Source organism: Artemia sp. Qi Xiang Cuo, chromosome 4, assembly GCF_049724085.1.
Source record: "Artemia sp. Qi Xiang Cuo chromosome 4, ASM4972408v1, whole genome shotgun sequence".
Classification (NCBI taxonomy): domain Eukaryota; kingdom Metazoa; phylum Arthropoda; class Branchiopoda; order Anostraca; family Artemiidae; genus Artemia; species Artemia sp. Qi Xiang Cuo.
The window spans coordinates 18,565,784-18,580,885 of NC_142797.1; the positions used below are offsets into that span (position 1 = coordinate 18,565,784).

At 35.8% G+C, this 15,102-nt stretch overlaps 1 protein-coding gene across 1 annotated transcript in view; it reads right to left on the reverse strand.

The window, feature by feature from the left end:
* Skel (DM13 and DOMON_DOH domain-containing protein skeletor) overlaps positions 1-15,102 on the reverse strand; it is a 64,809-nt gene that overhangs the window by 10,539 nt on the left and 39,168 nt on the right. Inside the window, exons 2-4 of the mRNA XM_089087796.1 lie at positions 14,152-14,289; positions 4,536-4,608; positions 2,165-2,273 (exon numbers count right to left, since the gene is read on the reverse strand). Coding sequence (XP_088943922.1) covers positions 2,165-2,273; positions 4,536-4,608; positions 14,152-14,289 — 320 coding nt within the window. The remainder of the gene's footprint in view (positions 1-2,164; positions 2,274-4,535; positions 4,609-14,151; positions 14,290-15,102) is intronic.

Sequence of the window (15,102 nt, forward strand, 5' to 3'; positions counted from 1 at the left end):
CGCAACCCGTTCTCAATACTAGTCCAACCTGAAACCAACTTTTTCGTTTTTCACTCTACAGTAAAAATTAGGTTGCTCATCATAACGCCTTTGAGGTACCGCACTCATTTAGCATATCAGTAGAAAAGAGAAGAGAATAAACGCTAGGTTCCAGGCGAACTCAGCCGCAGGAACCCTTTCGCAGGCCGGAAATTCCATTCCGGTAATTAGATCATTTGAAAACGCTTCATAATAATCCAAACAAGAAGAAGAATTCTGCAAAATTTCGCCGCCCAGAATTTCGCTATTTTTTTTTTTTTTTGTACTATGGTCGTAATTTAAAGCGTAGCGAAATAATGGCAGGATTGCTGTCGTCATCCCAAACCGTTACAAAAGTAGAGCAAGCGAGAAAGAGAAAGAGAAATTAGGACTATGATACATAAAAAAAACAAAAATTTAGCTTGACATCAGGTAAACTTCGAAAATATTGTAGAATCTGATCTCTACTCAGTTATGTCTCTCAATGGGCAATCTACCATAGAATTTCAACCTTTTATTAATGTTACTGTCTGTATTTTAATTATTTTTTTACGTGCCAAAAATAAATTTTCTCTATTTAAGGTATTGCTGCAACGACAAGAAATTCAAAACTTTTAAAATTACAGTAGGTTACAGTTAGCACAGTGATAAATAATACATGTACAGTTTATTTGCGGTCAGTTGAAGCAATTAAGATTTGACGCCAGAGTTACTGAATCATTTGTTAAAGAACCAACAAAAGCGAAGTTCTTACCTGATTGCTGGAATTGGTTAAGTGGAAACTTATACGACTACATATATCTTTCAAATTAAGAAAAACCTGGAAATCAGCTTTTCATAAAATGACCTTCATATGGAGAGTTTAATAGCAGGGGCGTTGGATTTAAAGTAAAACATTTGGAGAAAAACACAAGTTCTATATAGTTATTTCTTACCACACTAAAATATAATGCGTTTAAATATTATTTCAAGTTATTTGATCTGTGTTAAACGGTGAAGTCTACAATAACCAGCTATAAAAGATATACCACGTCTATATATTTACTTGGACTGGAATCATTGGAGTGAATTAATGGAAAGCAATAAGGAAATGTGCAACCAGGCACAATGTTTGGTAATTCCCCTTGTGTAGCCTGTTGTTGTTGGCTTTTTAAGGAAAATTTATACCAGACACAGCTTAGGGGGATTCCCCTTGTATTGGCTGTTGTTGTTGGTTGTTTAAAGAAAAGTTGGTAAATATCTACCAAATCATATTATTGACTTGCGAATAAAGTGAATATACCACTCGATGCCTTTTTTATGCTCTTTACGAATATAATAATCATTTTTGTCGAAAATGAATTTTACCCCTATATATAGCAATTATGGGTACTTATTTGCATATATACTCCCCCCCCCCTATATATATCAATTCAGGGTATATATTTGCACATTAGGGGGGTGGGGTTATATTTTATTTCTGATGTAAATGGGAGGTAAGTTTAAACTTTATCCCCAACCCCCTACTGTGCAAATATATACCCTGAATTGACATATATAGGGGGGGGGGGGTAAATTCATTTCCGACAAAAAAGATTATTATATTCGTAAAGAACATAAAAACTGCATCGAGTGGTATATTCACTTTATTCGTAAGTCAATAATATGATTTGGTAAATATTTACCGAAAAGTTGCACTAGACACAACTTTGGGGGATTCCCCTTGTATCGACTGTTGCTTTTGGCTGTTTAACACGCCACAGGGCCGACGCAGGGACCTTAGTAGTCGAGAAGCGTCGTTGATCCGATTACTACTATTGTTATTATTATATTATATCATCTAAAACAGTTTATACTTTGAAATCACGCGCATTTTTATTGCTTTGAGTTTGTCATATTATATCGGTTAATAAGGTCACTTTTAAATGCCACAGCTATTTTACTTTAAATCTTTCATTTTAACGATCGATTTTAAAATGAAATTCTTGAAATTACAATCTTCATTTCAAAATTTAGTGACTCCAGGTTAGCTGTCGTTCAGTTATGTTGAGACCACCAAAAACTTGTTTTGCTAGCCAATGCGTAAATTCCGCCTCGCAGGACTAAATAGAACTTCTGAATCCTAAACTTAATCTGATCAAAATAAATCATAAAATTGCAGACTCACCCCTCTAGACCGGGAAAAGATGGAAAACCATCTAACATCTTTCAATGTCTTTCCTTCGGGCAGTGTCACCGTAATGTGTTCACCATTATAGTGGGAGAGTGGACTTTTCCTGGAAAAAAAACAGTATAATATTTTTCGTAGCCATTAGAAAAAAATGTAAATAACATATTTTTTTTTATATTATGTATAGCGTAGTGGCCTGGCAATAGCAAGAAATAAAGACTAATAGCGGTCATCTACAGTTGAACATTACGATGTTGAATTAAAGAGTACTTTTTTCTTCTAATATTGGTTTTCGATGATTTTTTTCTTTATTTTTTTTGTCAGAGCATTGTTTCTTGTCTGCAAGCCTTATATGCTAATGGTTTGGCCACATTTATAAACCATAGAAGCTATTTCGTGGGATTTTTCCCAAGAACTTGAAATTTCAGTCATAAGCTGGAATCTTGTGAAAAGTAGGTATATTAAATATTATCTACAAAAGATATGTATACAAATTATTATAATTCTAATATCCTGGTAATTGTTTTCATCACTCGATGTTTTGCAAGTGAATCTTATGATATTCAGAGACAGCCTAATTGTAAGACTTGATCCGTATGGCTCCTTTATTATTAGTATTATATATTATACACCTATTATATTATTATTTAAGCTTTGCAATTTTACTTTTCTTCTGCTTAGGAGCTATTGGTAAACATGAAACTAAATGAACACTGTCTGTCAATTCTTAAGTTCAGTCAAATTGTATACGCGTATATCTAGTGCTACTACTACAACAACTAACAACTTATTGGAGTGCTAAGCTGCCTCCTATTTCAAAACTTCACTCTTTACCCCTTCCATGAAGTAGCGATGCCTCCCAATTTTCACCTGTTTTTCTATCTTTACATGAAATATCACCCTGCTATTGGCTATACTTTCTGAAATACGATCAAATACCTACAAGCAGGGCCGTACCCAGGATTAAAATTAGGGGAGGGGCGAACTAGGTAGACTCCCTGGATACGGCCACGCCAAAAGGGTAAAGCATATTTCACCATCTTTCTGCAGCCAAAAACTAAAATAACAAGATCTAGTATCTACGATCTGCAGAAAAAAGGAGTGGCAAACAAAAACGGGCTTCGGAAAACCTATTGACGACATTCTGTATTTTATTTTTTCTTGTTTGAATTAGTATGGATACACTTTTGCATAATATCATCACCGGAATAAAATTTCGAGCCCTGTAGTGTGTTGCAGCAGTAGAGGTCAAACTGTATTTGTCCTTATTTCAGTTCAAGGATTCTGAGCAGACTGTTTTTTTTTTTTTTTTTTTTTTTTTATCAATCTTCCTTTTCCTTGCCATTATCACAGATTACACAATTACTACAATTATTCATATAACAAGCAACAAATTGTACTTATGAAAAAAACAAAAATCCATCGGTCTTTATAAAAAAAAAATCCTTCTTATTATTTCTGTAGAATTTGTTTTACAAGCATTTTGAATTTTCAGCATTGGAGATGGAAGGGGTAATCCAATGGGAGGGAACTAAGTCAAACTAACCCGCTAGCGCTTTAGATTTTCTATTGCAAATTTATATTTAATATTCGAGAATGCTTTTGGAAATAATCTATTTCTTCTGTAATGTGGCTTGCAACGTGAAGATATTTTGCTGACGTGACCTTTGGCAGCAAACATATGTCCACGCTACAAGGAAAATTAAGATACATATTAGAGATATTGCATTCTTTTTAGTAACGCGCTAAATAAGCATGGAGCCGCAGCCAAGAGTACATTCAGGAAGAAGGGTAATTGATTTCAAAAGAACCAACAAAAGAAAGGGTCTTAATTCATTAATGACATATTCAAACCGGTTATTTTCATATATTTTTCCAGATTTCCAAAAAAAAAACATAACTTAAATTAATTACAATTCAGAGCAGCAAAAAGCCACCTGCGGCTAGCCAGATACAGCAGTTAAAAACTGCGCCAGTTTCCTGGCTATTTTTACCATACAAGTCAACACTTTTTCAGCGCCATACAAAATAGAGGCATGAACCGTAGTTCCTATAGTTCCTTAGCGCTGATCACAAGGTTCAGGGGCGTCATTTGGGAGGGGCAAGGGGGGCAGTTGCCTCCCAATAATGGGGAGAAAAATTATTATTTATGCCATGCTCCTTGACTATTCGGATATGGACCCCTCTTGCCTCCCCACCCCCACGATAAAAATACGGAAGATTCACCCCTGGCAAGGTTTACTAAGTAATTATTAACTAAGGGTTAACTTTAAACTAAACTTAATTAATAATTAACTAAGGATTTCAAATCCATCAGTCTCCCTAGCGCCAGACTTTTCAGCTAAGAGAAACAAAAAATGAAACTTACTGGCCCTTTTCATTTGGAATAACGAAGCCATCAGCAGAAGGTCTTGAAGATGAACCAGCCATGAAGACAGAATCTGAAAAGTGGAAATTATAGTCATTAGTAGAATGAAAAAGCAAAATCAAATCATGGTGAATTGACAAAGAAATCTTCAGGAACAATAATCACAAAAGAAGCTTTAAACACCATAAGTTTTATTTTCCAGACGATTTTACGCCAAACCGAGAGTTATAACTTGCGGCGAAAGAAGAAGATACTTATATCAACGAATTTAATATTTCGAGATCCATCCGTTTACTTATCCAGGATTTGATAGTTCGTAGACGTTTTCTTAATGAACGATCCAAGTCTGTATTCAGGAGGGTTAGGGGGTTTGACCCCCCCCCCCCGCAAAATGATAGTTCAATTCGTAACAAAGTAACAAAAACGAAAATAAACAAATTTTGAAACCTTTTTTAAAGTTTTTTGTACCCTCCCCCGAAAAAAATAATCTTAGATAAGTCCTTGGAACGATTTCCTATTCTTGTATATTTTTCCGATCCTTGCAACCTATTTTTCAAGCTCAAAAAATGCCAAGCAAATTTTTAAAAATTTAATTTGTTAAATGGATGAAGGAAAAGTTGCACAAGAAAAATGAGCCAAGGGTTGTTACATGCCACAAAAAAGTCTACATGGTAAGGCACGAGGTAATTTATTTCCGCCGCGTGAATAACATAGATGATACTGTGAGTGCCAGATATAGCTACACACGCCCGGTGAAAAAAATACTAGATGTAAGTGACTTTTTGGTTGACTTAGTGATTTTCTTCAATAATACAGTAATTTATGTGCTGATTTGCTGATTTTTTTTTTATGAGCCAAAACAGAAAAAAAAATACTAGAAATGCTGATAATTCATTAGGGGTGACAAACCTGTAGTTATATCCGGAAAATAGGATAAAATGTTTAGTGTTTTTACTATAAATGAAAACAATGGTGTAATTTCGTTAAAATCCGGGGGGGGGGGGCAAATTTGACGAAACTCATTTTACGAAATTAATTGGAAATGACAGTGAAAACTGAAAAATGAACCATATAGCTCCATAAAGGTAAAGATATACTAAAGAAACTGCCCCGTTTTTGCCGAAACTTGAATTATGCAGCCTTATCTTGGTTTTGACAAGATTTTTGAATAAACAAAATTTCAGCTGGGGGGGGGACAAACTGAGATCAGGAGGGGGGGCAAGCCGAGTGCTTGGAGGGGCAGTTGCTCCTTGCCTAATAGCAAATTAAGCCCCTGAATCAGAAGTCCTTCTAAATCAGAAAAAAAATTCTGACTAGCTGAACAAGCTTTATGAAGATACTACTGAGCCAAAATACTAACAAAAAATAAGGAAAGAGAAAAAATTCAATCCGGAAATCCGTCAAACTTTATTCCATAGTGACAGGAAGGGTGTTTCTTGGGATAACTAACTTTAAAAAAAAAAAAAAATGAAGTCACTGATAATGTAGTAAATGTAAAATTACAAATCAAAATCAAACTTTTTATCGTCGGTAATCTTTATCTTTCTACGAATATATACTGAACATGGTTAAGTACGGGTCCAAGAACTGGTAGGATGGTGGAAAGAAGGGTGTTCCGATGAATAGCAACGAAAAACGCGTTGATAAATCCAAGTTTAATAATTGTCCTGGGGATGGAGCATTTGTAAGATCCACTTATGCTACTATAAATAATTTTTAGTAGTGAATTGGGGAAATCGCATACACAGAAATGTCCCAAATCTTAGTAGAGTACTATTTAAACCCCCCCCCCCCCCCAAATACATTTTATTTACTAGGCATTTTGACGTTTTAATCAACGTTCTGCTTAGCGTTCTTGCGTTACTTGTTCAAGTTTGAAATTCATTTGCTTTGAAAATCATTGCCTTATGAATTTTTGACCAACCATAAATCAATGACGCCGTTTTAAAATGATAAGCACATACTTACACAAAGGGAGAGAGGCACCGCTAAATATTGATCTGAATGAATTCCTATGGAAAAACTAAAAAAAAATGCCTGAAAACATTTTGTTTTGTTTTTGGCATTTCCCGTCAACCTCCCGCAATGGGTCTGACATAAGTGCACCCATGACTATACATATCTCGTTACTTAAGTATGAAACGTACTCTTTTATATACTGTATATGGAATATCAAACTTGAGACGCTACAGTTACCGGGACAGATACTGGCAAGACTGGTTATGTAAGAATTGGAATACAAAGAGTAGTTTTCATTGCGTTTACGATATTTAAACTTTTTTTTTTGGGGGGGGGGGTTAGGGGGGAGGTACCTAGGTTAGGTTAGGTTACGTATTTAATATATGGTATGCTTTGCCCCCACCCCCTACCCCCACCCCCTAATTTTCAAATATATAGCCCAAATTTGTTTCTAAACTATTATATATTCATACTATTTTATTTCATTAGCATTAACCAAACTTGACTTCTTTAGCAGTATATAAAAGAGTACGTTTAATACGCAAGTACCCATATCTCAATTAGTGTTATGTGGTAGAGATTCAATTACATGTTAGAGACGTCAGGGACCCAATTCTTAGCTTATAATGTTGCATCACTTGTTGTTTCCTTAAAACGTAAATTAGAAATAATGGTCCGATTGTAAAATTTCTTCCATTTGATTGAACTGGCATGCAGAAACATGTATCGTCATGTGATATGGATAATCCTAGAAAAACATAGGTGCAGAAAATCTTGTGCTGGCAAATCACACCATATGGCGATGGCTCAATCCGTTCAAAGTCGACCTATGCTGCAAGTTCAAAAGATGAAGAAACAGATAACCCAATTGATTACTTGGTAAAAAAGGAGGTGATTCAAGTAATTTTAATGCGTCGGTTAATTTAAAATTTCTTCCATTTGATTGAACTGGCATGCAGAAACATGTATCGTCATGTAATATGGGTAATCCTAGAAAAACAAAGGTGCAGAAAATCTTGTTCTGGCAAATCACACCATATGGCATTGGCTCAATCCGTTCAAAGTCGGCTTATGCTGCAAGTTCAAAAGATGAAGAAACAGATAACCCAATTGATTACTTGGCAAAAAAGGAGGTGATTCAAGTAATTTTAATGCGTCGGTTAATTTAAAATTTCTTCCATTTGATTGAACTGGCATGCAGAAACATGTATCGTCATGTAATATGGGTAATTCTAGAAAAACTTAGGTGCAGAAAATCTTGTGCTGGCAAATCACACCATATGGCAATGGCTCAATCCGTTCAAAGTCGGCCTATGCTGCAAGTTCAAAAGATGAAGAAACAGATAACCCAATTGATTACTTGGCAAAAAAGGAGGTGATTCAAGTAATTTTAATGCGTCGGTTAATTTAAAATTTCTTCCATTTGATTGAACTGGCATGCAGAAACATGTATCGTCATGTAATATGGGTAATTCTAGAAAAACTTAGGTGCAGAAAATCTTGTGCTGGCAAATCACACCATATGGCAATGGCTCAATCCGTTCAAAGTCGGCGTATGCTGCAAGTTCAAAAGATGAAGAAACAGATAACCCAATTGATTACTTGGCAAAAAAGGAGGTGATTCAAGTAATTTTAATGCGTCGGTTAATTTAAAATTTCTTCCATTTGATTGAACTGGCATGCAGAAACATGTATCGTCATGTAATATGGGTAATTTTAGAAAAACTTAGGTGCAGAAAATCTTGTGCTGGCAAATCACACCATATGGCATTGGCTCAATCCGTTCAAAGTCGACCTATGCTGCAAGTTCAAAAGATGAAGAAACAGATAACCCAATTGATTACTTGGCAAAAAAGGAGGTGATTCAGGTAATTTTAATGCGTCGGTTAATTTAAAATTTCTTCCATTTGATTGAACTGGCATGCAGAAACATGTATCGTCATGTGATATGGGTAATCCTAGAAAAACAAAGGTGCAGAAAATCTTGTACAGGCAAATCACACCATATGGCATTGGCTCAATCCGTTCAAAGTCGGCTTATGCTGCAAGTTCAAAAGATGAAGAAACAGATAACCCAATTGATTACTTGGCAAAAAAGGAGGTGATTCAAGTAATTTTAATGCGTCGGTTAATTTAAAATTTCTTCCATTTGATTGAACTGGCATGCAGAAACATGTATCGTCATGTAATATGGGTAATTCTAGAAAAACTTAGGTGCAGAAAATCTTGTGCTGGCAAATCACACCATATGGCAATGGCTCAATCCGTTCAAAGTCGGCCTATGCTGCAAGTTCAAAAGATGAAGAAACAGATAACCCAATTGATTACTTGGCAAAAAAGGAGGTGATTCAAGTAATTTTAATGCGTCGGTTAATTTAAAATTTCTTCCATTTGATTGAACTGGCATGCAGAAACATGTATCGTCATGTAATATGGGTAATTCTAGAAAAACTTAGGTGCAGAAAATCTTGTGCTGGCAAATCACACCATATGGCAATGGCTCAATCCGTTCAAAGTCGGCCTATGCTGCAAGTTCAAAAGATGAAGAAACAGATAACCCAATTGATTACTTGGCAAAAAAGGAGGTGATTCAAGTAATTTTAATGCGTCGGTTAATTTAAAATTTCTTCCATTTGATTGAACTGGCATGCAGAAACATGTATCGTCATGTAATATGGGTAATTATAGAAAAACTTAGGTGCAGAAAATCTTGTGCTGGCAAATCACACCATATGGCATTGGCTCAATCCGTTCAAAGTCGGCCTATGCTGCAAGTTCAAAAGATGAAGAAACAGATAACCCAATTGATTACTTGGCAAAAAAGGAGGTGATTCAAGTAATTTTAATGCGTCGGTTAATTTAAAATTTCTTCCATTTGATTGAACTGGCATGCAGAAACATGTATCGTCATGTAATATGGGTAATTCTAGAAAAACTTAGGTGCAGAAAATCTTGTGCTGGCAAATCACACCATATGGCAATGGCTCAATCCGTTCAAAGTCGACCTATGCTGCAAGTTCAAAAGATGAAGAAACAGATAACCCAATTGATTACTTGGCAAAAAAGGAGGTGATTCAGGTAATTTTAATGCGTCGGTTAATTTAAAATTTCTTCCATTTGATTGAACTGGCATGCAGAAACATGTATCGTCATGTGATATGGCTAATCCTAGAAAAACAAAGGTGCAGAAAATCTTGTACTGGCAAATCACACCATATGGCATTGGCTCAATCCGTTCAAAGTCGACCTATGCTGCAAGTTAAAAAGATGAAGAAACAGATAACCCAATTGATTACTTGGCAAAAAAGGAGGTGATTCAGGTAATTTTAATGCGTCGGTTAATTTAAAATTTCTTCCATTTGATTGAACTGGCATGCAGAAACATGTATCGTCATGTGATATGGGTAATCCTAGAAAAACATAGGTGCAGAAAATCTTGTACAGGCAAATCACACCATATGGCATTGGCTCAATCCGTTCAAAGTCGGCTTATGCTGCAAGTTAAAAAGATGAAGAAACAGATAACCCAATTGATTACTTGGCAAAAAAGGAGGTGATTCAAGTAATTTTAATGCGTCGGTTAATTTAAAATTTCTTCCATTTGATTGAACTGGCATGCAGAAACATGTATCGTCATGTAATATGGGTAATTCTAGAAAAACTTAGGTGCAGAAAATCTTGTGCTGGCAAATCACACCATATGGCAATGGCTCAATCCGTTCAAAGTCGGCCTATGCTGCAAGTTCAAAAGATGAAGAAACAGATAACCCAATTGATTACTTGGCAAAAAAAGGAGGTGATTCAAGTAATTTTAATGCGTCGGTTAATTTAAAATTTCTTCCATTTGATTGAACTGGCATGCAGAAACATGTATCGTCATGTAATATGGGTAATTCTAGAAAAACTTAGGTGCAGAAAATCTTGTGCTGGCAAATCACACCATATGGCAATGGCTCAATCCGTTCAAAGTCGGCCTATGCTGCAAGTTCAAAAGATGAAGAAACAGATAACCCAATTGATTACTTGGCAAAAAGGAGGTGATTCAGGTAATTTTAATGCGTCGGTTAATTTAAAATTTCTTACATTTGATTGAACTGGCATGCAGAAACATGTATCGTCATGTAATATGGGTAATCCTAGAAAAACAAAGGTGCAGAAAATCTTGTACAGGCAAATCACACCATATGGCATTGGCTCAATCCGTTCAAAGTCGACCTATGCTGCAAGTTCAAAAGATGAAGAAACAGATAACCCAATTGATTACTTGGCAAAAAAGGAGGTGATTCAGGTAATTTTAATGCGTCGGTTAATTTAAAATTTCTTCGAAAAACAACTATTTTGAATAGAAAATTATTCTTTTCATTTCACAGCATTTCATTTCACAGCAAAGAGGCACAGTGGCAAAATCTGGACCTTCAATACCTGTTTCGTATGTTTTTGCTTAATATGTCACCTGAAAAATTATTCTTTTCATTTCGCAGCAAAGAGGCACAGTGGCAAAATCTGGACCTTCAATACTTTTTTTGTATGTTTTTGCTTAATATGTCACCCGAAAAATGATTCCTTTCATTTCACAGCATTTCCTTTCACAGCAAAGAGGCACAGTGGCAAAATCTGGACCTTCAATAACTTTTTCGTATGTTTTTGCTTAATACGTCACCCGAAAAACGTACCCATCAGACAATGCTTGTGATGCCTCCCGCCACCTATTCACTACCAAATGTCTACCAAACATCTCAATGGAAATTCAAACATCTTTTACTTATCAATCATATTTTGGATTAGCCTTTGGTGGCACAGTGGATTGATCTCTGCTTGGCAACACGGGACATGGGGTATGATTCCAGCTTCCACAGGGTCGATAAGCGTCGTTAATATGTAGACTAGACTATCTTGAATTACTTTAGGTCATTAAATATACTGGTACTTATCTGTTAGCCAGTACACACTCGAGAATTTGGATCTACAGGTACGGGGTTGAAACAACTGAGACGCTTGGGAGATAGAAAGGATATATATCGAGAGAAACAGAAAAGTATTAATGTACATATCTAATGTATCCTTAACTTCACTGGAAACAAATAAAATGTAGAAAATTCTGTCTACATTTTCCGTCATCAAACCGATCTCATATGTTTCATGACCAATTTTTACCCAACTATAATGACCATGATCAGAGAAATGATGAACTCTAATCACTACTATAATTCATAATCCGGATTTCAAAATATAGCGTTCACTAAGAATCTAGAACTAGAAAATATTGTTCCACTAACAATCGAGAATGAGACTTCCTAATTGAAAATACGAATCCGACAACCTTGCTTTAAAGCAAGATTGCGGTTTTGGGTTATGGATTTGCCTGGTCATGACTTTTGGAATTAGGGTTTGTAAATTTTTTTTATACACAGTTTACAATTCGGCAATCTGGTATTACCTCGTATAAACCAGCTTTATAAATTCCTTTGTGGAACTTATAATTGAGTTCCAAGAAGCCATGAGGCCTGATGCCCATGAAGCCAAGAGTCCTGTTCCAAGGATTCGGTTTGTGAGTGGAAAAGACCTTATATTTCAATTGGAGCTTTAGTCAAAAATGTGCACAACTACAAAAGCAAAATACAACGCAACACAAAACATACGCAACTACAACGCAACGCAACTATAACGTCAAATACAACTAAAAGACACAATCGTTCAAACAAACCATTCAAACATTCTACCTCAATTCGAATGTGCAAGGCCAACCCAAAAGGACAGTTCAGAAATAGATGGAAAACTTCGTCAGGTGTCTTACCGTGGGAAATCTTACAGTGAGCTTCTTGATGCATGCAATTGAAATATTGTTTGCATTCCTCCGCATAATTGATACAATATTAAGTGAATTGCTTTGGAATGAAATAGAGCGATTTTATGGGTAAGCAGGCTCTTTACCTTGCTCTCTACTTTATTTGGCTCTCTACAGGTTCTCTACTTTATTTTGTTCCTTGTGGTGTGGAGCAATGCGACTGATTTTGTTTTTATTCATCTTTTATTGAAAGGCATATGTAGCCCAGAAATGGTAAGAGACAATAAATCGAATCATTTGTTCTTGTATAAATGAAATGCGGAAGAAAAATTCCTCTTATGTTTGCAAAATTTCCCGTATGTTCAAGGTAATATACAGTAGGAAACCTTTTGATAACCTATGGGGAAATTTATGATGAAGGCAAACTTGACACCCGCGAAGTGCATAGCTGACAGAGGAAGAGCGAGAGTTTCAATACAGCATAAACAAAGAAGTTCTATGCGAAATGAAACTAAAAACAATGTCTTCTAAACAGTTCACCATTTATATTAATTATTTCGACGGCCTTTGTATTAAGGAGTACGGCAAAGCTTATCGGAGAGCATGGGATCAAATCGGAAGGCAAAAGTTAGCAAAATGAATGAATTTGTATAGGTTTTGAAAGTTCAGGGTGCAAGAAGAGGTTTGAAAATTAACGTTAGAAATTTACGCAAATTTGAAATTTACGCTGTTGAAATTTACACTGTTGGGTAACGAGAAGATCGGTCAAGAAGACAACTTCACTTACCTAGGTAGTATTATTATTAAAAATGGTGGATGCAGCGAAGATAAAAATCAGAATAGCCAAGGCGCTTTTTTACAGTTCAAAAAAGTTTGGAAGAATGGGAATGATAAGTCTGCCAACCAATACTAGAATATTGGAACCTACTAATAACAGTGATCAAGTATGGTTCTGAAATGTGGGTACTTCGAAGGACATAGGATGATTTGCTAAATGTTTTCCAGAGGATTTGTGTACGGATAGTTTTTTGTGCCCTTTTGACTGACCACATGTCAAAAATACAATATAAGAAAGGAGATTCTGTCCCACTTTCTAGGGCTATGATTATGGAAAAGTTAAGACAGGTTAGGGCATTTTTTACGGACGAAGGATGGCAGATTGCAAAAGATTGCTCTTTTTTTGCCATTTACCTATGGCCAAGAGAAAAACACATTGTCCCCTAATAATGGGGAGAGAAGAGATCATAAGTAAGAGAGAAGAAAGGGTAGAGGGAGGTAACAGAGAATAAGGGAGTAAAGCTTTGAGTTGACTGAGAAGGAGTGTACACAGTTGTATTGGCCTTAGTCAGCTTGGTGCTGTAGTGAGTTGTTAGTCGTACTAGTTGTAATAGAAATTAGCCTTTATAATATTTCTAGCATAAAACAAGAAGAGATTACAACGAACAGCCAAAAGAAGCTTAAATCTGAAATCAAACAAACAATAAAACCGGATTTAATAAGAATCACCACAAATCAGAATGATGTTGCCATACCCTTAAACCGTTCAATGCTTGGTTTATTGTCTTAGGAAGGTTGACCAAGAATTTAGAATTGACATAGGACCATTCATTTGCTTGGAGTAACAGGCAAACAATCATTTAAAGCCATCTTCATCTTCCAAATAGTACCTTTTCATTGCCTTGTTCACGTGCTTGTTCACGTCCCTGTTCATTGCCTTGTAGCACTTGTTCACGGATGCCCACCGTATCCAATCACTTTCCAAATAGTATCTATTCGTCGCCTCATCTCAGTCCAGCATTCTGAGCCAATTTCAACTTTTTAAAAATTTTCCAAATGTTTGGGTTAAATAGGCAATAAAAAAAAGAAGCCTACCTGGATCTTGTCCATCAAATTCAAAATCTCTGATATGAATAGTCCTTGAGTCAACTGCATAGACTTTTCCTTGTATTGAGTTTCCTCTAGATTCCAAGTTATCGATGAACTTTCCATAATAAGCGGCACTCGAATATCCTGAAATTACAAAAGAAAATTCATATACAATAACTGATACAAGAAAGTTCCTTATCTGGTCAAGAGGATGCCTCAATTTTGAACGAGCCAAAACGTCGATTTCCAACAGAGAATATTATTTGGTGGAACTGAGAACTTAAAGATACAAAATTCACTCACTTAAAACCCCAAAAGTGTAAAAAAATAGTTCATAAAAGTATGCGTTCTTAATAAGCTTTCCGATGGTAGTGTAAACACCCCCCCCCCCCCCAGATCCTAAGCTAAGAACTACAATTTTGAGATCTTGGGGAAAATCCCATTTATATGGAACGCTAGATATGGCACATGTTTCTACTGACAAATTTCTTTTCAATTCGAATTTTGTCTCGTATCACCTAAAAAAGTTAAATAGTTGACACTTATGGGAAACTAGAGAGACATCCTCCTCACAGAAGAGGATACTAGAATGAGACTGTAATGTAAAAGTAGCAGTCACTATACTCATACAGAGAATGCACAGAGATTGAGAGAAATTGGGATAATAGGCTAAAAATATAAGAAATTGTCATAAAATGGCTTAAATGGCCTAAAGAATTGTCCGTCTGTAATGGTGTTTCTTGGGAAAGGGCAAACGGGGTATGGTTGCACCCTCGTGAAGCATCTGTTGGAGGGTCATTTAGATATCTTATACAATAAGTGGACAATTACTATGGAGTAAGTTTATATGACGCGATTCTATAAATATAACCCAATTAATTTCCTTTAAAATGAGCCATTGAACAACTCTCTACGATGTTCCAGTACCATGCTATCTGTTGAATTACTAACCTATAC